Source organism: Pelophylax lessonae, assembly GCF_965119305.1.
Source record: "Pelophylax lessonae genome assembly, chromosome: 3".
Classification (NCBI taxonomy): domain Eukaryota; kingdom Metazoa; phylum Chordata; class Amphibia; order Anura; family Ranidae; genus Pelophylax; species Pelophylax lessonae.
Genome location: NC_138770.1, coordinates 38,910,137 through 38,936,914, shown reverse-complemented (window position 1 = coordinate 38,936,914; position 26,778 = coordinate 38,910,137). Strand labels below are relative to the sequence as shown.

The window sequence follows — 26,778 nt, the reverse complement described above, 5'->3', positions numbered from 1 at the left end:
CATTTGTGAGGTTTGAACTACTCTTCAGGCCCAAAATATGCCTTTTAACAAAAGGAAGAGAACTAGATGGAATCACCTTCCTGCGGTCACACCCTAAACATTAGAGCTCCATCAAGCATTTTTTTCCCCTGAAGTACCTCTATCGGAAAGAAAAAAAAAAAGGAATACCACGTTATAATCATTAGATGGAGCCAGTGACCATAGGAAATCCTTGTATGAAATAAAATACGGCCAATATTTGTTATGGTTGGGCAATTGCTGGTCACATTCTTTCAACATTTTTATTAAACTAGACCTCTAAGTGTTTGTGAAGCTTACACCATAAAATGTACTCAGCCAATGAAAGGTAATGACTCCATTTTTATTGTTCTACTGCTATCAATGGCCAACACTTCATCCATGTCTTTGGTGATCTCTGATCTCCTTATGAAGTGTTTCTTACATGAAGATCAGCCATGGAGTATATCTGAGGTGTATATCAGGGTGTGCTTCATCCCCACATGTCCACCAACATTCATATAGAAGACATTTCCCGCACTCAAGATACTAATTCACCTCGAGGGATGTGTGGGATCCCTGATGTACAGGAAAGACAGGACTTCAGTGAGGAACAATTCCCTCACTCAGATCAGGTAAGCGGCCTCTTCTCTGTGTGAGATCTCTGATGTGTGTAAAGATTGGACTTCTGTGAAAAACATTTCCCACATTCAGAACAGGAATACGGCTTTTCCCCTGTGTGAGACCTTTGATGTCTGACAAGATCTGCTGTTTGAACAAAAGATTTCCCGCACTGAAGACAGGAATATAATTTTTCCCCTGTGTGTGACCTCCGATGTCTGATAAGTTTTGATTTCTTTATAAAGCATTTCCCACACTCAGGACAGGAATAAAGCGTCTCCCCTTTGTGAAAACCCTGATGATTATAAAGATTGGACTTACATGAAAAACATTTTCCGCACTCAGGGCAGGAATACACCTTCTCACCGGTGTGGAATTTCTGATGTGTGGAAAGTGAGGACTTGGCTGAAAAACATTTCCCGCACTCAAAACAGGAATACGGTTTCTCACCAGTGTGCCCTCTCTGATGTCTGTAAAGGTCAGACTTCCTCAAAAAACATTTCCCACACTCCGAACAGGAATGGGGCTTCTCAGCAGAATGAGACATTTGATGTCTGTTAAGATGAGACTTGTGTGAGAAACATTTCCCGCACTCAGAACAGAAATATGGTTTTACTCCTGTGTGAACTCTCTGATGACTATAAAGAGAGGACTTTTCTGAGAAACATTTCCCACACTCAGAACAGGAATATGGCTTTTCTCCCGTGTGAGATCTCTGATGTATGCTAAGACTGGACTTCTTTGAAAAGCATTTTCCACACTCAGGACAGGAATACGGCTTCTCACCTGTGTGAGATCTTATATGCACATCAAGACCAGATTTAAAACGGAAACACTTCCCGCACTCAGTACAGGAAAGCCTCTTATCTGTTGGAAGGACGGCACCTTCCCTCACAGTCTGAGGTTCCTCAGGATGAGAGGAATACGATGGTCTGGCACCGTCCCTCACAGTGTGCGGTTCCTCAGGATAAGAGGAATATGATGGTCCATCTAAACTGTGTGGTGCCGGATGGACATTTGAGGTAGCCGGGTTTTCTCCTGGATTATACTGTGTGATGTCCTCATCTTCTACTTTACAGTCTGGAGACAAAGTGAGACAATCCTCTGAGGTTTTCCTAATCTCTCGTCCATCTACTAAAATAGAAATAAAAAGATTATTACTAGACATGAGCAGATTGGTTCCCCTAAACCAGGACTCCGCCCACATAAGGCAGCTTTGTCTCTGAGGATCTTACAATTCCACCCCCAAGGTAACTAGTAAATGGGTCCTCTGAATCTCCTACCAGTTAATTTCTTTATTCACGGACCTTAGTCAGAGAGTGAGGAAACAACGAGAACTGTCTTCTATAGGAGTGACAGTGATGAGGGGATTATAGGATGAGTGTCCCCTCCCCCTCTATCACTCATTGCCATCTTCCCAACACTAGAAGTCCTGCACTTCTTTATTTAGGCCATGATTTAGTCATGAATAACAGCGGGGCTGAGCCCCACCAGAGGTCAGAGAGTGAGGGTGGGGGGGACAACCAAGATGAAGACAGGACTGATCCTGAAGACCACTATTGGGTTATTGACTCCTCCCTCATTATCACTTTCTGTTTAAGGTTCCAAAGTTTGAGGATGTTATCACATTATTATAAACATGTAAAAGTCTGTGTTCCAATCAAATCATCAGATATAAAATATCCAGCTGGTAGAAAATGGGTGTAGCAGAAGAGAATCCATATTATGTATATATATAGCAGTGGGCAGAGAATGGATGTCAGGACTTTGAAATGTACAACATACTCTATAGTGACACAAACTTTCACTGTATTGTTCATTTAGGCACAAGAAACTCCATCTTGCGTGCAATGTTACATTGTCTTCGTGTCCTTCAGACTTAAGCACACAGACTAAACTTCCTAGAAATTCTCTCTCCCCCCTCCCCTTCTGAAGGTTTTAGTTTTGCAACCGTTAGGCATCGCTGATGACATATGAAATGTGACATTATTCTATTTGCTAGTTTTTAATAACATCTCACACCTCCCCCTTTCTTATCTTCTGTATAAAATAGAATGTAAGAATACATTTTGTCAGAACGGATACATTAACAGCTTTGCCGACTGCCCACAGTAATAATACTGCAGCAGGTCGGCTCCCCTGGGTCCAGCAACGTAGATGTACGTCGCTGCACTCCTTGTGATTCTGGCGGTGCGTGCGCCGCCGGAGGCACGCTCCTGCTGTGTTTAAACACAGCGGGAGTCGGGCCGGAGAAGGAGAGGCGGCGATCCTTCCCCGATCGTCGGGGAAAGTGTGAGAAGGCCCGTCTGCTTGTGTAAACAAAGCAAGCGGATCTTCTCTGTGACAGACAAGAAGAGATCACAGAATTCAGCATAGCTGAACCTGCGATCTCTGTCTATGTCACAGAAATAGCGACTGGGAATCTGCCATTGTGGTATAGCACATTCTGCAAATTCATGGAAGGGGGCAGTATCCACTAGACAGAAAGGCAGGAGTTGCAAAGCCAACAGCTTGGACAAGCTAGAATTTAGACACTGGGCATGTGGTTAGTAGGGACTGAATATTTTTTTTTTTTTGCTGCAGCAGAGAAATTTGCCTGCTATACTCTGCAGCTGGTGGTGTGCTGCTGGCAGACGTGCTGCAAGGATCTGTGACACCCTTTGCTATACCATCATCCGTGTCAGTGGAGGCTACTGAGAGGTCATGGGATATAGCAGGGGTAGATCTGAAAGGTGAGGAGAAGAATTGCGTCCCTTTTGTGTGGCTTTCAGGTGCTCTTGCCAACGGGCTGAGTGGTGGAAGGTTAAATGCCTTGCCAAGCATGTGGTACCCAAACGGCTGGTGTTTTTGCCACCTTGATCTGCTTGAGTTAAAGTTTGCAAATTTTAATAGTGCAATCGGCTGCACATGTGCTGGAAGTGGGTCGGGAGATAACTAGGGATGCACCGATCCGATATTAGGATCGGATATCGGCGCCGATACTGCCGAAATAGCTGGATTGGGGGATCAGTAAAATTAACCGATCCACGGGCCGATCCGGTTTTGCCGAGTCCCGGCTCAGCCGTCCCTTACTTGCACGGAGCCGCTGATCCGGTTTTGCTGAATCCCGGCTCAGCCGTCCCTTACTTAGTGTAGTAGTAGTATGATGGTAGTATGGGTAGCATTATATAACAGGACATCTTCCTAAATGCTTGTAGCTCGCCGAATGCCAGGGCCCATAGTCAGTAGGCAAGAGCCTAGCCTGCAGTCCCCTCCAAAAGCCCCTGCCCTGGTTTAGTCTGTCACAGTAATAGAGAGAGGGAAATGTGTAATTGGATGCACTTTATTCAATGGAAAGTGGTGTTTGGTGCACTTTAACTTGAGGACTGCTGCTGACAGATAACACTCAGCCACCAAGAAAAAAGGGGGGATGTACGGCACTGTATATAGCACTAAATGTTATGTAATGCGGTATAACACACTTATATGAGTGATGCACTACAATATACTACAGTAAAAGTGCACTGACGCACTACAATATACTGCAGTAAAGGTGCATTGACACACTACAATATACTACAGTAAAAGTGCACTGACGCACTACAATATACTGCATTAAAAGTGCACTGATGCACTACAATATACTGCATTAAAAGTGCACTGACGCACTACAATATACTGCAGTAAAAGTGCACTGATGCACTACAATATACTGCAGTAAAAGTGCACTGACACAATACAATATACTACAGTAAAAGTGCACTGATGCACTACAACATAGTGCAGTAACACTGCCTGGGCACACTACACTGACACACTTCAAAATACTGCAGTAACAGTGCAATAATGCACTACAATATACTGAGGTAACAATGCAATGACGCACTATAATATACTGCAGTAACAGTGCAATGATGCACTACAATATACTGCAGTAACAGTGCAATGAATCACTACAATATCCTGCAGTAAAAGTGCAACTGACGCACTACAATATACTGCAGTAAAAGTGCACTGAGGCACTACAATATACTGCAGTAAAAGTGCACTGACGCACTACAATATACTGCAGTAAATATGCACTGACGCATTACAATATGGTGCAGTAACACTGCACGGACACACTACACTAACACACTTCAATATACTTCAGTAAAACTGCCCTGACTCACTACACACTAAAGTAAAAATGCACAGTCGCACTACACTGATGCTGCACTATCACTATATTCACACTACACTGACACTCTACACTCACAAAAGAATCTCAATTGCACACTAACTTGCTAGTAGCAATGAACAGAGCCCTGGACTATCTATCTCCACTCCAACATCCCACTGCAAATGGCTCATCTGAAAAGGAACTTTTTATAGCGTGTGGTGGGTCTATGAGCAATGATCCATGATTAGGCACAGTCATCATGACTTTTTCCAATCATGGCTCTGACAGTGCTCTGTGCCCTGATTGGGTAAAGCCTTCATTACTTCAGCCAATCAGGGCTTAGAATGCACTGTGTGGCACACAGTGCATTGTTGGGCGTTCAGCAGACCAAACAAGCGGTCCAACGCCCTGCCAATTCGGGTGTTTGCCGAATATGCGAACAGCCAATGTTTGGGCCAAACTTATGCTTGGCTCAAACTGTTCACCCAACACTAAACCTTAATAGAAAATGCCAGTGCACCTGGCTTCTATGAGTAAATTCCAAAGGGGGGGGGGGGTTATATTAAGTTGTGGCACTGTACCTCTAGGCTAGTTTAATATTGCATCCGGCTGCCTTCTCCCTTTGTTGGCTCTGGGGGTGGTAGGCAGAGGTACTCACACTGTCCCTTGAAATAGTGCTGCTTGGCAAAGACTGCTGTTCAGGGCTCCTGCTGGACAGGTCCTCCCTTGCAGTACAGGGTGTCACCTGGATGAGACTGAAGGGTGGTGAAAATCCCTCTGATCAATCTGTTCCTTTCCTTCATTCCTCAGCTCCTGCCTGGAGGCAGAGCCGCCCAAACCCCGGGGTCGCCTCCAGGCCTCATGACCCTCGACTCAGCACAGCACACTACAACCCGCAACCCTCCACTGGCCAGGCTCTTCAATGTTTATGAGCACATCTTACCACCCTACCAGGCCTCACACCTGGGGATTAGTCAAACTCCCATGAATATTCAGATTCCTGCCCCTGTAGCCCACTAGTTTCTTGAAATTTCTAGATACTTCCAGTTTCCAGAACTAGGGGGAGGAGACAGAGGCCTGACCTGAGCATGAACCCCACAGACAAGCTCACATTCGCTACTTCTGAGCCACATGAAACGTACCTATGTACACTAGGGTGTGCCACAATAGGATACAACAATTTGGACTACATAGTTACATAGTTAGTGAGATTGAAAAAAGACATCAGTCCATTCAGTTCAACCCATAATGTGTGTAGTATCAAGAGTACGCAACGCACAACAGAGTGTACACTGCAGGGGTTAGGCATATGCAATATAAAATATGCAGTGTAAGGGTCAAGACTCATAATGTTGGTATTCAGTAATCAGTGGAAGCTTAAATGTTTACTTGACACAAGTTGCAGAGGTCCCACACCGCTGCCTCCCATCTCCTGAGACTGCACTCAGTGACTTGGGTCTGAGACTATACAGACCTATCCCTCCACCCAGAACAGACAGCAAATAACACAGTAAGTAACCCTGGGAAAACTGCTCTATCAGAGTACCAGAGTATGAGGCAGAAGGCCCAAGACACATGCTCCAGGAGCCTTGGTTGAACAAGGTCTATGGTGAAAAATCAACATTCTCTTGCCAGCTGATCCCCAGAATCTCCATAAATCCAATCTAGATACATAAATTGTGTCTGCAGCACAGAGAAGGAGAATTATCCAAGAGAAATACTGCAATACAGGACAGGGAACATAACTCAGGAAAGTGACCAGGGGATTACAGGTTGATGTCACCCAGTCCTTGCCTTACTCTGGACCAAATAATGAGCAATATGGGTGGAGGAATGTATTTAGTGTTAATGACCCACCTGTGCTGATCTCTGTAGGAGTGTCCTCCTCTATAAATGTCCCCGTTATTCCACCCTCCTCTTTTTCTTCTGCTTTAACCTCAAATTCTATATCGATTGGATCACCTCTCTAAGTCAAGGAAATGAGAGTAAATATCATCTGTAAACCACGAGATCACATACAAATTCCACACATCATCTCCATAAGTCCATTCTTGCTCCCACCAACCTTATAACAGTGACCTTCCTGTGTGGAATCCTGGGAATACAGAGGATGGGGACATCTCTCTGGTGGGTTTCTGTAGCTGGATGACTCCATCATGGTGTCCTGGTAAATATCTTTGTGTCCTTTTAGAAACTCTGACTTCTCCATCATCCCATCCTCATCATCCTCCTCTTTTATCTCTTCTTTAACCTCAACTTTAGAATCTCGGAGGTTTCCGCTCTAAATATATAATAAAAAGGACATCAATTGTAACAGTTCAGATGTACAGATCCTAAGGATACTATCAGTGATTGTTCCTCATCTACCTGATGATGGTGAGGGATGGTGTGACCTTCCTGTGTGGAATCCCGGGAATACAGAGGACGGGGACATCTCTCTGGTGGGTTCCCATTACTGGATCCATCTGTAGGAAACACACACACTGACTGAATACATTGTTTCTATGTGTTTATCAGATGATGGGGGATCTAGGTGGATCCTCCGTACTGCTCTCTCCTTTACAATAAAGTCTCCTCTTACCCGGTGATGTGAGGGGCGGCTGATTCTCCATCATGACGTCCTTGTAGAGATCCTTGTGTCCTTCTAAATACTCCCACTCCTCCATGGAGAAATAGACAGTGACATCCTGACACCTTATAGGAACCTGACACACACAATGATACAGTCACCATCCAGACACATCCCTTGTCTATTACTGGATAATGTCCCAGAATTCCCAGCACCGCTCACCTCTCCTGTCAGCAGCTCCATCAGCTTCTTGGGTGACTTCTAGAATCTTTCATATGTTGTGTTTTTCAGGTTTTAAGGAGTCACATGGAGGCACTGTGATGGTCATAATATCGCCTGACTTCACCAGAGGAAATCTCTGTATTGACTCAATACTATTGAAGAACCAATAGGAAAATCATGTTAGAATCCCAGAATCCTCCTCACCTCCCTGGTCAGGTCTGTGTTTTATTAATAGAAATAAGAGTGATGTCATGTGACCTTCCAGAATCCTCCTAACCTCTCCGGTCAGCAGGTAAATGATCTCCAGGGTGAGGTTTAGTATCTTCTTAGTAATGTGACTTTGGTCCTCACCGATCCCCATTAGTGTGGTCATGTGATCTATGCGGGGTTCTCTGTAGATGGATAGCGGAGAAATATTTGGACAGTATTGGTTGCACAATATTAGGATGGGGATTAGATGGGCTGCCCCAGTGGGAATTGGCACAAGTAGCTTGAGATACTTGGAGGTCTATATACAACATTTGCATAGCTATTTGTCTGTAAATTTTTCTTTATTCATTGTGTGAATTTGCCAGCATGGAATGTTCTTTTTCTCTTCTGAATTGATGTTTTTTTCATTATGGGCAGCAGTAAAATACCACATTGGGGCCACTAAATGAGATGAGGAGAACAGAAAATACATACACCTTCGTAACAATAGATATGATGTAACAATTCTGGAGAACACAAGAGAAAGTTAGCAAATAAATGTTAACAATGGGTGTGCAGCATACATATGTTGTTGAAAAGTTGTTGGAGCCCCATTTGCACACAGCCTGCAGTCACCAGTAGGGGGTGAGCAGGTGCTGCATGGGGAGATAGTAGGGGGAAATCAGTTGCTGCACGGGAAAATAGTAGGAAAGCAGTTGCTGCACGGGGAGATGGTAGGGGGGAGGGCAGTTGCTGCATGGGGAGATAGGAGGAGGGTAGTTGCTGCACAGGGAGATAGGAGGAGGAGGGTAGTTTCTGCACAGGGAGATAGTAGGAGGAGGGCAGTTGCTGCACAGGGAGATAGTAGGAGGAGGGCAGTTGCTGCAGAGGGAGATCGTAGGGGGAGGGCAGTTGCTGCATGAGGAGATATTAGGAGGAGGGCAGTTGCTGCACGGGGAGATAGTAGGAGGAGGGCAGTTGCTGCGCAGGGAGGTAGTAGGGGAGGGCAGTTGCTGCACAGGGAGATAGTAGAAGGAGGGCAGTTGCTGCACAGGGTGATGGTAGGGGGCAAGCAGTTGCTGCACAGGAAGATTGTAGGGGGAGGGCTGTTGCTGCATGGGGAAAAAGTAGGGAGAGAGCAGTTGCTGCACGGGGAGATAGTAGGGGGAGAGCAGTTGCTGCACACAGAGATAGTAGGGGGGAGAACAATTGCTGCACGCGGAGATAGTAGGGGGGAGAGCAGTTGCTACAACGGGAGATAGTAGGGGGGAGAGCAGTTGCTGCACGGGGAGATAGTAGGGGGGAGAGCAGTTACTGCACGGGGAGATAGTAGGGGGTAGAGCAGTTACTGCACGGGGAGATAGTAGGGGGGAGAGCAGTTGCTGCATGGGGAGATAGTAGGGGGAGGGCAGTTACAGCATGGGGAGATAGTAGGGGAGGGCAGTTGCTGCACGTGGAGATAGTAGGGGGAGGGTAGTTGCTGCACAGGGATAGATAGTTGCTGCACAGGGAGGTAGTAGGGGAGGGCAGTTGCTACATGGGGATAGATAGTAGGGGGAGTGTAGTTGCTGCCCGGGGATAGATAGTTGCTGCACGGGGAGATAGTAGGGGGAGGGCAGTTGCTGCATGGGAATAGATAGTTGCTGCACAGGGAGATAGTAGGGAGGGCAGTTGCTGCACGGGGATAGATAGTTGCTGCACGAGGAGATAGTAGGGGGACGGCAGTTGCTGAAGCGGGAGAGAGTAGGGGGAAATCAGTTGCTGCAGGACATAATGGTGGAAGCTCTGTACAAACTAGAGACAGTGTAAATCTACCATTCAATGCAGCCACAGCACACTCAGGAGACTGATGACTGGATGAATAAGTAACCAATCATCTCTAACTCCGTCAAAATCATCTTGAGCTACCAGTTCAAAAAATATATTGAAAACCAAAACATAACCTGTCTGGATGGACAACTATGGACTAAAACTGTATGGTGATATCGCATGATAATAAATGCTCACACATTGTGATCTGAAAGATGAGCCCAGAATTATTTCCCTAATTCTGGCATGCACAACAGTACCCACTATGTGACGCAGTCATCGTTTTCATAAGTAGGTGCACCAATATCAGCTTTTACTTTTATATGGGGCGCCAATAGCCCTCTATGTGATAACATAGTAGAAATAACAGGTCCTCTTTAGAGAGACATCAGGGGTCAGATCTCTAACATCACCTATGGTCCTGGTGAAGCTGGTCAAGTACAGATTGGGCTTAATCAGCTTCTTCCCTGGCCACAGTGACGGGGGAGTGACAGCCAAATGCTCGCCTCTTCTTTTTTTATCCACCGGAGGAGAGATCTGAAGACTGATCACCCTCCACTACATTCGCAATGACTGTCCTGGGTCTGTAGGAGGGGCAGTGGAGCCCAGGATACATGGTGGAGGTAGTCGGGCACGTGAGGGAGGTTGTTATCTATAGAGAAAGGTGTGGAAGTGCAAATTTCAGTGCAACCGGAAACTGAATCTCATCCCTCATTAAAAGATCTCCAAAATGAAGAGAATGTTCCGGCCCCATAAGTGGGGAAATGTTCTGCCCCTGAAGGTGTTAATCTAGATTTCCACACTATATATGTGTGTATCATCATCTGCTGGAGATAAAAGACGTCACAGTGACTATGGACGGACATGACGGGGGGTTACTGGGTGTAAATAGAAAATAAGATCTTATTACCTCCTCTGCTGCCACTTCCACCAATGTCTTCTCTCTCCGTCTTCCCCACTCACCTTTCACCTGGATCTTCCTATTTATACCTGACATCACTTCCTGTCTGTACCTGATATCACTTCCTGTCTGTTTTCCATAAGGTTGTCCTTTCTCAGGACGAGTGAGATCACCACCTTGTGCAGCTCAGAGAAACTGCAGCCCCGATAAACATCTCTAAGTGTGAACACGGCCTTGTGCTGTGCGTGTATGTACTGTATATCCACTGTAAGACCACACCTTTTCAGACACTTTTGTTTACATGTAAAAATAAGCCTTTTTTCCTAGAAAATTACTTAGAACCCCCAGTCCAGATGAACTACTTTGGGCCAACGGGCTGGGACTGGAACTCTGGGAGTAGCTGCCCGGAAGGAGTGGGCAACGCTCCAGAAATCTTTTAGTGGGGGGTGCCTCGTGCCAGGGGCCCCTGAAGAAATCTTCATTTCCCGCAGTACTGTTGGGTTGCCCAGGCTCCAGCTACTAAAATTTCCTGTGAGATGAAGAAAACTGATGCAGGGTGTTATCAGCAATAGACTGTTATAGGTAGTCAGTGGCAGGATTCAGGGTTACCTTAAAGGAGCGGACTGATCGCCGAGTCAAGACTACACATTGATTGGATCGTCTAGTTAGGGATGCTGGATCCTCCCCGTGGGGAGGATCTTCTCATCAAAATTGAGTAAGGTTGTTCTGTCTCAAGATATCTGATTGCATAAGTGCCTAACCTATATTTTCCTTTTTCAGGTTGTAAGAATTAGAGATAGATAGATAGGATGTTATAACACCCACCAAGCAGTGTTTGTTTGGTGGAGGTGCATTCTCCTAAATGCACCTGACATGTATATTTGTACAGCAGATGTATCTATTTTTTCACCTAATTTATTATGTACATTTGTTTTTTTTTCCTTTTCCCCCTTTCCAGGTTTGTGGGAAACTCCTAGTTTTTTTTTTGTAGGGGGGGGGGGGCTGCCACAGAGTCATTAGGGACATGGCTTGTTTTGGTGGGCGGTGGATGTAGCACCCTCCTAGATATGTGTTAAGAAAAATGGAAAATTTATATCAAATACTTACCGTAATTTTCCTTTCCTGATGGACTCCATGGCAGCATACCTATCGGGTTTGGCCCTGCCCCCAAACCTACCCATAGGACATCACTCCCATAAATCTTTGCCCTGTTCAGCACACGTGTTCTGTAACTATCCTCCACAGAAATCCGGGAGGGAACTCCTGCTGCCATGGAGTCCATCAGGAAAGGAAAATTACGGTAAGTATTTGATATAAATTTTCCGTTTTCCTGACAGACTCCATGGCAGCATACGTATCGGGAAATAACTCGCCGTACACACAGGGTGGGCAGGTGCTGAACAAAAAAAAGTTTAATTCACTTTGTCAACAGACAAGATTTGCAAACCAAAATTTACAGATGAGAGAGCCGCTGGCTCAACACAGTAGTGTGACAGAAAAGTGATAATAGAGGACCATGCCGCTGCTTTACAAATTACGTCGGGAGCAACGTGTCTAGAGACTGCCCAGGAGGTCGCGATGCTTCGCGTTGAATGAGCCGTAACTGCTGTTGGAGGGGTCAAGCCCTATAAGCCCACTGTATAGTTTGAATAATCCATGAGGAGATAGATCTCATAGAAGCCCTGGAACCTTTGTTCTTCCCATAGAAGGCAACAAAGAGATATTCTGAATTCCTGAAAGAAGATGTTGCTTCCAGATATTTTTTGATGCAATTGCCGACATCCAGAGAGTGAACCGGAGAATCTTCCTCTTGTCTGAAAGTTGGTAACACAATTTCAACGTTCTCATGGAAAACAGAAGTCACTTTCGGTCTTGCATCCAACATAGGGATAAGAACCACTCTGTCAGGATAGAATGTCAGGAAGGGCTCTTGTGCCCCTAGGGACCCAATTTCTGATACCCTCTTAGCCGAAGTTACAGCTACCAGAAAGACTGTAATCAGAGTAAGCTCCTTGACGGTGAGGGGCTCTGACGTGTCTTGAATCCGATCAGACAGAAAATCCAGGACCAAGGGAAGGTCCCACTTGGGAAATCTAGGCTTTCTTTGAGGCCTGATTCTCATTGCTCCTTTAAAAAATTGTCGAATCAGAGCATGACTAGCCCAAGAGACCCCCGTGAAGGTCGAGATAGCTGACACTTGGACCCTGAGGGAACTCACGGAAAGAGGGAGATCCAAACCTGATTGCAAGAAAGACAACACATCTTGAATTTTGATGGAAGAAAGAGGATCAGGTCTTGCAGCCAACTGTACGGAAAACCTTGACCAGATTCTTTGGTATACTCTATTTGTTGAATCTCTTCTGGCACTGAGTAGCGTAGAAATCGCATCTTCAGGACACCCTAGCGACTGTAATCTCCTCCTTTCAACATCCAGACCCTCAGATGTAGACGAGCCGGGTATGGATGTAGCACTGACCCCTGGGACAACAAATCCGGTCTGATGGGTAGAGGGATTGGGTCTCGGACACTGAGAAGTGTCAGGAGGGAAAACCATGGCCTGTAGGGCCAGAAGGGAATCACTGCCAGTATTTCTACAGGCTCCGACCTGAGTCTCCGGAGAAATTTCAAAATTATCGGAACCGGTGGGAAAGCGTACGCCCTGTGAAACCTCCACTGGTCCGAAAGGGCATCCACCCCGAATGCCTGGGGATCCCTGAACCTCGAGTAATACTTCCGTAGCTTGTGGTTGCAGGGGGAAGCGAAGAGATTGACTTCTGGGGAGAACCCCAGTGACAGGATCCAGTTGAATACTTCCCAGTGTAGGGACCACTCGTTGTCCAGGTCTACTTTGGACAGAAAGTCCGCTTGGGCATTCTGGATTCCTGGGACATAGACTGCTGACAGATCTGAGAGGTTCTTTTGTGCCCATGACATGATAGGCTCTACTTCCCTTAAAAGGGACCAGCTGCGTGTCTCACCCTGTCTCCTCACATACGCTACTGCTGAGGTATTGTCCAGTCGTAGCATGACAGGTAGACCTTTTATCAGATGCGAAAATGCCCGAAGGGCTTGATATGCTGCCCGGAGTTCCAGGACATTGGACACTATCCCTTGGGTAGGAAACCTCCACCTGCCCTGAGCCACTTCCGACTGACAGTGGGCGCCCCAGCCTAGATTGCTGGCGTCTGAAGTGATCACTACCCACTGGGCTGGCCTCAGCGAGTGGCAGTTCAATAGATGATCTTTGCACAACCACCACGGGAGACTCGCTCTCATAGCTGGAGTCAGAAAGATCGGTTGATCCAGGTGCCATGCATCCCACTGCTGCAGAAATCCCTTCTGAAAAGGCCTCATCTTCCACTGGGCCCATTTTACCATGGGAACTACTGCGACCATAGTCCCGATTACCTTCAGGCATTGGCGTGCCTGAAGATGAGAAGACGAGAGGGCAGACCGAACTCTGTCCCGGACTGTATCTATCTTTTCTACCGGCAGGGATATTGTCGCCTTGGCCGTATCGAACAGAGCGCCCAGATAGACAAGGGACTGTGTTGGGGTTAAATGGCTCTTTTCTTCGTTCAGAAGCCAGCCGAAACTCTGAAGGGAGGATATGACCTGTCCCTGATGAACTACCAGTTGATCTTTGTTTTGAGACAACAGGAGGAGGTCGTCCAAATAGTGATGGAGCCGAATACCTCTCGTTCTCAGCAGGGCTACCACGGCCAATAAGATTTTTGAAAAGGTCCGTGGAGATGTGGAGAGCCCGAAGGGGAGACAGATAAACTGTAGATGTGAACCTCCCACTGCGAACCGGAGATATTTTTGAAAATTTTCTGCCACAGGAACATGAAAGTAGGCATCCTTCAGGTCGATGGACACCATCTAATCGTCCGGCTGAGTAATGAGAGACTCGACGTAAGAAAGTAAAATCTGACGTCTTTTTACTGAGGATGGTAGGGCAGTAGGCAGGAATCTTGAACCTGGCATCTCTTTGAAAACGCACTTGTGACCTGAAGACACCGTCCTGACGGTCCATGGATCTTGAATCGAAGCCGCCCAGACATGACGAAAGGAGAGTAGACGTGCTCCCACTCGGCATGCCTGAGCGGGCCCAACTTCAAAAGGACTTTGGGCTCGCGGTCCCCGGAAGAGATGTTCTTAGAAGCTTTCCTGGAGGATTGTCTGGACCTCTAATTTCTATTAAATTCTCGTCCAGGTCTATATGTGCGAGCCTCCCTGGCTCGATCTGGAACGAACTTCCTATTAGGTTGCCCCTTCTTCACATTAAACTGGCATCGATCCTGAGGAAGAAACCCAGATTTCCCGCCCGTGGCCCGGGTTATGGCCTCGTCCGGCTTGTTCCCGAAAAGGGAGGAACCCTCAAAGGGAATACGGCACCAGACTTGTTTTGATGCCGGATCAGCGACCCATGGACGAAGCCAAAGGGCCCTCTTAGCTGTGACTGAGGACAGCATAACTCTGGCCAACAGCCGGATAAGATCTATGGAAGCCTCCCCAAGAAACGACGAGACCAGTCTAAGTTCCTGAATTGGGGAACTTCTGGCGACCTCTTCCGAGACTGTCTTGATGGATTCATCCACCACATCAGCCCATGACTCCATAGCCTTGGATAGAGCGGCCAGGGCTAGGGCCGGTTTGCAGGCCATGCCTGCCGTTAAATAAATTCTCTTTAATTCTGAGTCCATTCCTCGATCCAACGGATCTTTGAACGAGACCGTATCCTCTAGGGGAAGAGTCACGTGCTTCACCAGCCTCATTACTGCTGCGTCCACCAGAGGGGGTGACTCAAGATTTTTGACGTCTTCCTCTTTAAAAGGGTATCTCTTGGACATTTTGGAGACTAAGGATTTTTTTCGCTCCACCTTACCCCACTCTTCTGAGATAATATCTCCCAGCTCTCCCAGGAAGGGAAAATTAACACGCTCCTTATTGAGCTGTTTAAAGTATTTCTTTTGTTTTGGAGGGGGAACCGCCGACTCCTCCCAATTCAAGGTCTCCCTTACCGCATTTACCAAGGAAGGAACTAAGGCATACTCAAACCCCAGACAGGGATCTTCAGCTTCAGAGTCACTCTCCGACAGGAGTGCTGACTGATGGCTTGTCTGAGCAGACTCCAGGTCTTCCTGCGGACGAAGCATTGCAGGGGAAGGGCTTGGAGGAGCCGTTGTAGAGCCTTGGGATTGATTGACACCCATCTCGGCCAGAGAGTCCTTCACTACCCTTTTGACTAGGGCCTCAATACGCTGGTCAGAAGTATCCCTTTCTCCCGCAGCCTGGGAAAAACACCTGTCACACAGGGACTTCTTTTCAGGGACACAAGCTCCACAGCCCCAACAACCTGCTTTGTCAGGTTTTCTTGAGTGACTAGCTGATGTGGATGCTCTTTTATGGTGATGGGAGCCCGATGGGGACTTCCGAGAAGAATGCCGGTGGTGTGAACTTGAACGCCTTTCACTCCTATGAGAGGAATGCCGAGATTCTGAATGAGAAGGGCTGAAACGAAAAGAGAAAGCAAAGAGACACAAACAGGAAGCTAGGAACATGTGTTCCCGTCACCCCCCAAAATCCACACCCCTACCCTGAAAAGCCCCTAATACCTGATAAGGGCAGGCTGACCACCGGAGGGCAGAGAGGCTTCCATTCTGGTGTTGACCTACAGGGTGAGCCGGACAACGATATCAGAGAAGGAAGCAAACAAACATGGGGGGGGGGGGGAGGCTCCCAAACTGGGGACCAGCTACTCACCAGGAAACCAGGTGGATAAGAGGCAGAGCGGCAGCGATGCAGCAGTAGGAATGTCTTCCAGGAACAAGCTGGCAGCACACAGAGCGTCTCCTAGCAGCAGTGTATACACACAGACACTGCTGACAGCTGAGGAGATTTAAATATGGCGCCCTATGACGTCATCAGCGATCGCCGCCTGAAAACGATACTGCGAATGCGCTGCTTCGCTACTAATGCGCGAGAACCAAGCCTCGTTCACGAGGCGCCCGCGCATGCGCACTACGGATCTAACCGGCGACCGAACAGGAAATGCACACCGATCGGTCCCGGACCGCTAGCCACCAGGGAACATGTAAGAATCATAAAGGCAACACATATATCAATATATACAATCATAGCTGCCATGGAGATATTGAAAACGAGGGGTACTCACGAACCGCTACCACCAGGGATGGATGATCACACACACCGGACTTTATGTCACTTTAGGGTACAAAGGCTGCATACATCTTCGCCCCTACTCCATACCCCGCAGCAGCTGGGGCTTATTGGAGACTCAATACCCGACAGGTAGAGACATCCATCTCCCGGGATCCATCTTCAGGTAGGATACAGGTAATCCATTGGAGGACAAAAAAGGAACACGTGTGCTGAACAGGAGCAAAGATTTATGGGAGTGATGTCCTATGGGTAGGTTTGGGGGCGGGGCCAAACCTGATACGTATGCTGCCATGGAGTCTGTCAGGAAAAAAACATTTGTTTGCTCTTCTGCTTATCAGGGAAGCCTGATCTTTTAGTTAGGCCTGCTCTCTGTGCTCAGTGTGCATTCATTTGGTCTGAGGGAGTGTCCCCACTGCATCCAATAGGGAGGCCTGTTGGACAGTGGAGGAAACATGGCCGATGATGCAAAGGCTTTTGTGGGAGTCCCAGTGGGAGGGCACCACCGCAGTGCATCCTGGGATTGACCTTAAAAAGCGGAGAGCACATGAGGCAGGGTGTCTTTGGTGTGAAGCAAAGTCCCAGCAGGAGGGTGACGGCTGTCTCTCCTTCTGCATGTTGAGAAAAGTGGTCACAGGCAGTCGGCCTGGTGAGCCAGGTGTGGAGCTGAGACATAGAAGTCCTGGAGAAGCTGACAGTGGAGCTTAGGGCAGAGCAACCTGGGAAAAACAGTGTCCATGAGTACCAGGGGGGCCTGCCAGGGGTCTGCCTAGGAAGGTAGTGAGGTCAGTGGACAGATGGTCAGCACACACAGTCAGTGAGTAAAGGGGGGACCAAGTAGAACCCTGAAGAGTTATCTACCAAGTAGTTCGCCTTTTAATTTCAAACACTTCACTTCAGTGGCAGGGTGAAGCAGCGGCCTTGCCACATTTAACATAGATAGAAGTCCTCAAGTTTGTGCATAGTTTGCTAAAGTTGGAGTATCCCACTCATCCCTTCTCCCATCCCATCATAAAATAAAAACAACAAAACCAAATCCCCTTGACTGTTTACTGACTGAGCCAAGAACCTAAAGTACTAGAGATTTACAAGTCGTTGCTATGGGTAACCCAGGGGAACCCGCTTTAAGCAGCTCCCAAGCGAGTAGTGCTACATGTAGTTTACCAGCCGCCTCCTCTTCTAGATGAACACACTCGCTCACCGTGTTTATTAATAACCGAAGCATAGTAAACTGTGTTTACTATGGATTAGTTTGTGAATGAACAGAAAGCTGCTCAGCACAGAGCACTTCCCATTCATTTACTGTCCAGTGTAGCTAAGGCCGCAGAGAAAGGCATGTGTGTTTGAGCTTTGGGGTGCACACCCTAATGCAATAGGCTGCACACACCTATGAGTGGTGCCCAAGAGTGTCTGTAACTACTACTTTACTGATTCTATGTGTAGCACCCTCCTAGGTAGGTGCTAGTGAGAAAGTATAGTTTGTGCTCTATATGCTTACCAGAGGATCTGCAGGTAAATCTATATTGTTCTCTGCCTACCAGAGCGCAACTCATTCAGTCTAGAGAATGTTTCACACTGGTCCAATAGGGATGCATATTGGACAGTGGTAGGAAACCTGACGAATGGGTGCACAGGCTTTTGATAAAGCCCTGGTGATTTGGCAGAGGAGAAGTGCCTCGGTGCATGCTGGGATACTGTATAAAAGCAAGGAGCACATGTGCTCAAGGTCTTTCATCTAGATAGCAGAGTCCTGGAGAGAGGCGCACGGCTGCCTCCTCCTCTGTAGAGGTGCCGTGTGCTCTCAGGGGGTTGTCCTGAGGGTCGGAAGAGTAGCAGTCAAGAGCTGATCCCCGAGGTCCAGGGAAGCTGGCTGAGAGGGGAGACACTGTCTGATCTGTCTCTGCAGTACAGTGAGTACAGAATCTCGTGTCAAGAGGCCTGACCTGAGGGGGGCCACCCCCTGCTCCTAGGATAGTCAGTGAATGGGTGTCGGTTGAAAGGGGATGTTAGTGAAGATAAGTTATCATCCACTTAATTGTCTTCCTAGGAAGTAAAGTGCAAGAGACTTAACCCTTTCTACACTTGTGGCAGTGTGGATTAAGCAGCCTAGCTGTTTCCATTTAACCTAGAAGGCTTGAAGATAAAAGTCCTCAATTAATGTAAATAGCTCAACTGGAGTATCCCACTATTCCCCTTCTCCTATCCCAGTTCCAAAAAAAACATAAAAAAAAACCCAACACCCCTAGACTGTTTATTTGTGCGATGAGCCATCAGGAACAAGGAAGGGATCCACTAACTATATCTCAAGGTAACTATGTGCTGGTTATCAGGTGAGCCTGTCAAGTCATTATTCAGCAGGCCCTGCGGGGACAGTGCTACATATGGGCACAAAGGGTATATCGCGATTTTACAATCTCTTCTAAGAGAAGCAGATCTTTATAATATCCACCCCTTTTGCCCAATGGGGACACTGACCTAGGATCCCTACACTCTGATGAGCAATGGACAAAAGCATTTTACTTCATATGAAAGGCCACATGCTGCACCTCCCTTTGGGAACTCACCAAAAACATATCTTTGAGATGGTACCTAACGCCACATAGGCTTTCCAAATTCGGTCACAACTCTACCTTCAGTATGTTGGAGTGGCTCCATTTTCAACATATCATGGGCATGTCCGTACCTCACCAAATACTGGGATGAAAACTTTCCGAGTTCTTTCCACAATAACCATAAGTCCCATATTCCCCTCGCCCAGCTTAGCACAAATAAACCTTGAGATTGACACCATTACGCAATAGTTGCGCCGGGTTATCACACATGTCCTCCTGGCGGCGAGATTTAGAGACCAGAGCTTTTTCTGACACTTTTTTACAAGTTAAAATCTGTATTTTTTGCTAGAAAATTACTTAGAACCCCAAATATTATACTGTATATATGTTTTTTTTTTTAGCCGAGACCCTAAAGAAAAAAATTGGAGATCGTTGCAATACTTTATGTCACACCGTATTTGCGCAGCGGTCTTACAAACGCAATTGTTTTGGAAAAAATACACTAAAAATGTGAATTAAAAAATAAGAAAACAGTAAAGTTAGCCCAATTTTTTTCTATATTGTGAAAGATAATGCTTCAAAATTGCGCACGCTCGTGGAATGGCGACAAACATTGGTACTTAAAAATCTCCATAGGCGACATTTTAAAAATTTTTACAGGTTACCAGATTAGAGTTACAGAGGAGGTCTAGGGCTCAAATTATTGCTCTTGCTCTAGCGATGGCAGTGATACCTCACATGTGTGGTTTGAACACCGTTTACATATGTGGGAGCGACTTGCGTTTGCTTCTGCACGTGCGCTCGGAGGGACGGGGCACTTTAAATTTTTTTTCCTTATTTATTTTACCTTTTATTTTTTATTTTTACACTTTCCCTTTAAAAAAAAAAGGTTTTTGATCACTTTTATTCCTATGACAAGAAATGTATACATCCCTTGTAATAGAAATAATCAGGACATGACCTCTTTATTGTGAGATCTGCGGTCAAAAAGACCTCACACCTCACACATACATTCATCATGAAAAAAATGGGCCCTTTGAGGCCGTTGGGAGAAAGCGTATGACGTTGCTCCGGTCCTCCAAGGCCACAGAGTTGAGGGGGGGCAGCTTGCCCTCACTCCACTTCCTGCCTAGGAGGGTAAAGGACCTGGATCGTTTTCTCCGCTACTGACAGTAAGTGGGGAAAATGACCCGGAAGCCACGGGGGGGGGGGGGGGGAGCCTCTCCCGCTGCCCATAAAAGTGATCCCGTGGCGAATCCGCCGTTGGGACCACTTTTATGTGAAAGAGGACCGCCCACCCTCGAAAAAATACCAGTGTTATGGCATCTATCTGCTCCCTTAACCCTGGTATTTAATGTCAAAATACCGATGTAAAACTGCGGTGGGCGGTCCGTAAGTGGTGAAGACGTCATTGGATGTCCTCCCACATGCTGGTAGTTTTAATACAATCAACCTGATACAAACTCATTGCACATAGGAATTGATGGCATTTAGGAAGATAAATTATGCACACACATCCCAAGCACGGCACCCCTGGGTACAGTGGTACAAATATTATATTAGAAACTGATGTGGTTACCTATAAGGTTTCAAATGGTCATTTAAACCCATTTCATTTGTTTCTTGAATTTGTATGCTATAACATACATCTATCGGCAATGACATTATGACCACTGACAGGTAAAGGGACTATCTCGTTACAATGGCATCTGAAAATTGGTGAGATAATTAGGCAGCAAGTGAACATGTTGTCCATGAAGTTGATGTGGTGAAAGCAAGAAAAAAAAAAAAGGCATCACAGTTTTTTGTGTATGGGGCTGTGAAGCCCATGGTGTCCACAGCCAAAAGCTTCTATGGCAATGGAAGAAGGGCAATGGAAGAAGGTGGCCTGGTCTGATGAATTACATTTTCCTTTACATCCTGTGGATGGCCGGGTGCGTGTGCGTCACTTACGGGGGGAAACAGATGGCACCAGGATGCGGTATAAGAAGGCAGAGTCAGTGGGATGCTTTGGGCAATGTTCTGCTGGGAAACCTTGGCTCCCGCCATTCATGTGGATGATACTTTGGTGTCCATGCCTCAATGGGTCAGGGCTGTTTTAGCAGAAGGGGGCCATACTCAATATTAGGTGGGTGGTTATAATGTCATAGCTGATCAGTGTATACCAATCTTTCGCTTTTTTTTGATGGCTTAACCAGTTCACGTCCGGCCTATTGTACAATGACCGACGGGCAAGAGCGCTCTCGTTCTGAGAGGACATCATATGACGACCTTTTTTTTTTCTTGGTATGCAGCACAGCATTTAGGGGAGTACCGATCAGGGTAAGGAGTCAATGACGTAACAAATATCAGTTATTGGCATTTCCTTATCTCAGCGGTGTCACTGTCTGTAAAAAGGAAAGCCAATAACCGGTTTTCCTGTGACGGGGGACATTAACACTAATAATCAAGGCACTTAGTGCAGCATATCAGTGCCCATCAGTGAAGCATATCAGCACCCATTAGTACAGTCAGTGCCCATATTAATGCAGCATATCAGCACCCATTAGTGCACAATATCAGTGCTCATCAGTGCCGCTTCATCAGTGCCCATCAGTGCAGCATATCAGCACCCATTAGTGCACAATATCAGTACCCATCAGCGTAGCTTTCAGTGTCTCTTCATCAGTGGAGCTTATCAGTGTCCATCAGTGCAGCCTCATCAGTGCCCATCAATGCAGCCTCATCAGTGCAGCATATCTGCGCCTCTCCATCTGTGCCCATCACTGTCACCCCATCGGTACCCATTAATGCAGCCTCATCAGTGCCCATCAATGCAGCATATCCGTGCCTCTTCACCTGTGCCCATCAGTGTTGCCCCATCAGTGCCCATTAATGCAGCCTCATCAGTGCCCATCAGTTCAGCATATCCATGCTCCTTCATCTGTGCCCATCAGTGTAACCCCATCAGTGCCCATTAATGGAGCTTCATCAGTGCCCCTCAGTGCAGCATATCCGTGCCTCTTCATTTGTGCCCATCAGTGACACCCCATAAGTGCCCATCAATGCAGCCTCATCAGTGCCCATCAGTGCAACATATCTGTGCCTCTACATCTGTGCCCATCAGTGTTGCCCTATCAGTGGCCATTACTGCAGCCTCATCAGTGCCCATCAATGCAGCCTATCAGTCCCCATTAGGCAAGGTTAAAGTTCCTATAAACGGTTTCCTATAGAATTTAGTAACCGCGGTTTGATGCCATGTTGTTTAAATGTACATTCAAGTGCACTTGGGAACATGGAGTCACAGAGAGTCATGCTTCACCCAGAATTCAGAAATTTTAATAATGTCTCAGTTATATATACAAATGTACAAAAAAAGTAGAGAAGAGGGTTGTCTACAGTTTTAACCATTAGTGGAGCCTATCAGTGTCCATCAGTGCAGCCTCATCAGCTTACATCAATGAAGAAGAAAAATTACTTATTTGATACATTTTATAACAGAAACTAAGAAAAAGTTTTATTTTTTATTTTTTCAAATTATTCCGTCATTTTTGTTTGTTAAGCAACAAAATAAAAAAAATCTAGTAGTGATTAAATACCACCAAAAGAAAGCTCTATCCGTCTACAAAAAAAAAAATATAAAATAAACACTTCATATGGGTACAGTGTTGCATGACCGATCCATTGTCATTCAAAGTGAGACAGCGCTGAAAGCTTAAAATTGGCCTGGGCAGCATGGGGGGGGGGGGGGGTGTCCAGTATTAGGGTGCTCAAACCATTCACCTCCTATGTCTGAATATCTCAAGTAGCTATTGTATCTTTCAATAATAACGTCTACCGTGATATCCCTTATGTAGTTTGATTTTTGTGTAAGAGATGGATGACACAACCAGTTATATTTTTCCTTTTTCTGTATCTCTGAAATATTTTACATTATAAATCAATGGTTGGTTTAAAATGGTTGTTTCATTAACTGATGTTCTTCGATGTCCACTGTATTCATAAGACCAGGAGTACAATCTCAGGTATTTGTATGAAACCATGTCTGACATAGTAAACCAAGGAGTCCTAGAAGTTGAAAGTTCATTGCACGCGTGTGACAAGCTTTTTCCCATCCATGATAAATCCTGGCAAATATATTAGTAATACAGTGATTTCCAATAATTATCAGCTCCATCTAGTGGCCATTATGCAGTATTTTCCTAAAATATTTCCATCATGTATTAAAGTGTGGTGCGGCATGATGGCCACTAGATGAAGCCAATGATCACAGGAAATCACTGTAAGAAATAAACCGTGGCCAATAGTCATGATGGGTGGGTGAACTTGTATCACATTCATTCAACAAAGAGGAAAAAAAGCCAAATACAACATTATGTCCACTAGATTTAACTGACTTTTATAAGAAGTCATGTTATAACATACAGTGCCTTGCGAAAGTATTCGGCCCCCTTGAACTTTGCGACCTTTTGCCACATTTCAGGCTTCAAACAAAGATATAAAACTGTAATTTTTTGTGAAGAATCAACAACAAGTGGGACAAAATCATGAAGTGGAACGAAATTTATTGGATATTTCAAACTTTTTTAACAAATAAAAAACTGAAAAATTGGGCGTGCAAAATTATCCAGCCCCCTTAAGTTAAAACTTTGTAGCGCCACCTTTTGCTGCGATTACAGCTGTAAGTCGCTTGGGGTATGTCTCTATCAGTTTTGCACATCGAGAGACTGAAATTTTTGCCCATTCCTCCTTGCAAAACAGCTCGAGCTTAGTGAGGTTGGATGGAGAGCGTTTGTGAACAGCAGTTTTCAGTTCTTTCCACAGATTCTCGATTGGATTTAGGTCTGGACTTTGACTTGGCCATTCTAACACCTGGATATGTTTATTTGTGAACCATTCCATTGTAGATTTTGCTTTATGTTTTGGATCATTGTCTTGTTGGAAGACAAATCTCCGTCCCAGTCTCAGGTCTTTTGCAGACTCCATCAGGTTTTCTTCCAGAATGGTCCTGTATTTGGCTCCATCCATCTTCCCATCAATTTTAACCATCTTCCCTGTTCCTGCTGAAGAAAAGCAGGCCCAAACCATGATGCTGCCACCACCATGTTTGACAGTGGGGATGGTGTGTTCAGGGTGATGAGCTGTGTTGCTTTTACTCCAAACATAACATTTTGCATTGTTGCCAAAAAGTTTGATTTTGGTTTCATCTGAGCAGAGCACCTTCTTCCACATGTTTGGTGTGTCTCCCAGGTGGCTTGTGGCAAACTTTAAACGACACTTTTTATGGATATCTTTAAGAAATGGCTTTCTTCTTGCCACTCTTCCATAAAGGCCAGATTTGTGCAGTATACGACTGATTGTTGTCCTATGGACAGAGTCTCCCACCTCAGCTGTAGATCTCTGCAGTTCATCCAGAGTGATCATGGGCCTCTTGGCTGCATCTCTGATCAGTCTTCTCCTTGTATGAGCTGAAAGTTTAGAGGGACGGCCAGGTCTTCGTAGATTTTCAGTGGTCTGATACTCCTTCCATTTCAATAATATCGCTTGCACAGTGCTCCTTGGGATGTTTAAAGCTTGGGAAATCTTTTTGTATCCAAATCCGGCTTTAAACTTCTCCACAACAGTATCTGGGACCTGCCTGGTGTGTTCCTTGTTCTTCATGATGCTCTCTGCGCTTTAAACGGACCTCTGAGACTATCACAGTGCAGGTGCATTTATACGGAGACTTGATTACACACAGGTGGATTCTATTTATCATCATCAGTCATTTAGGTCAACATTGGATCATTCAGAGATCCTCACTGAACTTCTGGAGAGAGTTTGCTGCACTGAAAGTCAAGGGGCCCAATTTTTCAGTTTTTTATTTGTTAACAAAGTTTGAAATATCTAATAAATTTTGTTCCACTTCATGATTGTGTCCCACTTGTTGTTGATTCTTCACAAAAAAATACAGTTTTATATCTTTATGTTTGAAGCCTGAAATGTGGCAAAAGGTCGCACAGTTCAAGGGGGCCGAATACTTTCGCAATGCACTGTAAAATACAGCCAATGTACATCATGGCTAGAATGATGCTTGTCACATTTATCAAATTAATTTATTAAAAATAAATCTGTAGGTGTTTGTGAAAGGTTTCACCACAGACTTTTCTCAACCAATGAAAGGTAATGACTCCAATTTTATTTTTCTACTGCTATCAATGGCCAACATGGTACAACACTTCATCCATGTCTTTGGTGATCTCTTATCTCCTTATGAAGTGTTTCTTACGTGATGAAGATCAACCGTGGAGTATATCTGAGGTGTATATCAGGGTGTGCTTCTTCCCCACATGAGAGAGGTGATGTCCACATTCATACAGAAGACATTCAAGGCACTAATACACCTCAAGGTTTGTGTGGGATCCCTGAAGAACAGGAAGACAGGACTTCAGTGAGGAGCAATTCCCTCACTCAGAACAGGAGAGTGGCTTCTCCCCCGTGTGCAATCTCAGATGTCTGTAAAGAATGGACTTCTGTGAAAAACATTTCCCGCACTCAGAACAGGAATAGGGCTTCTCACCCGTGTGCAGTCTCCGATGTGTGGAAAGATTGGACTTCCGTGAAAAACATTTTCCACACTCAGGACAGGAATACCACTTCTCCCCTGTGTGCAATCCTTGATGTCTGACAAGATCTGATTTTTGTACATAACTTTTCCCGCACTCAAGACAGGAATAAGGCTTCTCCCCTGTGTGTGACCTTTTATGTCTGACAAGATCTGATTTTTGTACATAACATTTCCCACATTCAGGACAGGAATGTGGCTTCTCCCCTGTGTGCAATTTCTCATGTATGGAAAGATAGGCCTTCTGTGAAAAACATTTTCCGCACTCAGAGCAGGAATGTGGCTTCTCACCTGTGTGCATACTCTCATGTCTGTAAAGATTGGACTTCTGTGAAAAACATTTCCCACACTCTGTACAAGAATATGGCTTCTCCCCTGTGTGCAATTTCTCATGTATGGAAAGATAGGACTTCTTTGAAAAACATTTCCCACACTCAGGGCAGGGATATGGCTTCTCACCCGTGTGAGACCTCTGATGTCTGACAAGATCTGATATTCGCACATAACATTTCCCACACTCAGAACAGGAATACAGCTTCTCCCCTGTGTGCCATCTTTGATGTAAGGAAAGATAGGACTTCTTTAAAAAACATTTTCCACACTCAAGGCAGGAATGTGGCTTTTCACCCGTGTGCATATTCTCATGTCTGTAAAGATTAGACCTCCTTGAAAAACACTTCCCGCACTCAGTACAGGAATACTTCTTATCTGTTGGAAGGACGGCACCGTCCCTCACAGTCTGAGGTTTCTCAGGATAAGAGGAATACAATGGTCTGGCACCGTCCACAGTCTGAGGTTCCTCAGGATAAGAGGAATACGATGGTCTGGCACCGTCCACAGTCTGAGGTTCCTCAGGATAAGAGGAATACGATGGTCCGGCACCGACCCTCACAGTCTGAGGTTCCTCAGGATAAGAGGAATACGATGGTCCGGCACCGTCCCTCACAGTCTGAGGTTCCTCAGGATAAGAGGAATACGATGGTCCGGCACTGTCCCTCACAGTCTGAGGTT

The 26,778-nt window shown here is 45.8% G+C and overlaps 5 protein-coding genes across 5 annotated transcripts in view; 2 read left to right on the top strand and 3 right to left on the bottom strand.

The window, feature by feature from the left end:
• The window catches only part of LOC309550737 (uncharacterized protein), a 578,111-nt gene that overhangs the window by 70,287 nt on the left and 481,046 nt on the right, over positions 1–26,778 (top strand). The gene's annotated exons all lie outside the window — the stretch shown is intronic.
• Positions 1–26,778, bottom strand: part of LOC309550685 (uncharacterized protein) — a 903,485-nt gene that overhangs the window by 522,552 nt on the left and 354,155 nt on the right. The gene's annotated exons all lie outside the window — the stretch shown is intronic.
• The window catches only part of LOC309550757 (uncharacterized protein), a 245,401-nt gene that overhangs the window by 69,827 nt on the left and 148,796 nt on the right, over positions 1–26,778 (top strand). The window lies entirely within an intron of this gene.
• The window catches only part of LOC309550707 (uncharacterized protein), a 233,561-nt gene that overhangs the window by 153,928 nt on the left and 52,855 nt on the right, over positions 1–26,778 (bottom strand). The gene's annotated exons all lie outside the window — the stretch shown is intronic.
• On the bottom strand, positions 602–26,526 carry LOC309550004 (uncharacterized protein). Its single transcript, XM_082250478.1, has 6 exons — positions 25,622–26,526; positions 15,757–15,949; positions 12,139–12,687; positions 8,235–8,266; positions 1,558–1,648; positions 602–1,503 (listed from the first exon to the last, which is right to left on the bottom strand). The coding sequence occupies exons 1-6, from the start codon at positions 26,402–26,404 to the stop codon at positions 629–631; spliced, it is 2,523 nt and encodes an 840-aa protein (XP_082106604.1). The 5' UTR covers positions 26,405–26,526; the 3' UTR covers positions 602–628.

Bases quoted from the DNA above. Each gene is read 5' to 3' on its own strand.
- LOC309550004 (XM_082250478.1), bottom strand. From the start codon at position 26,404: ATGCACACGGGTGAAAAGCCACATTCCTGCCTTGAGTGTGGAAAATGT. The intron at 15,950-25,621 runs TGTTCTGAGTGA...CTTCTCATTCAG, and splicing joins CGGGGGAGAAGCCACTCTCC to AATCTCGGCATTCCTCTCAT. The intron at 12,688-15,756 runs GTGTTTTTCCCA...TCTTGCAATCAG, and splicing joins AAGAAGTCCCTGTGTGACAG to GTTTGGATCTCCCTCTTTCC.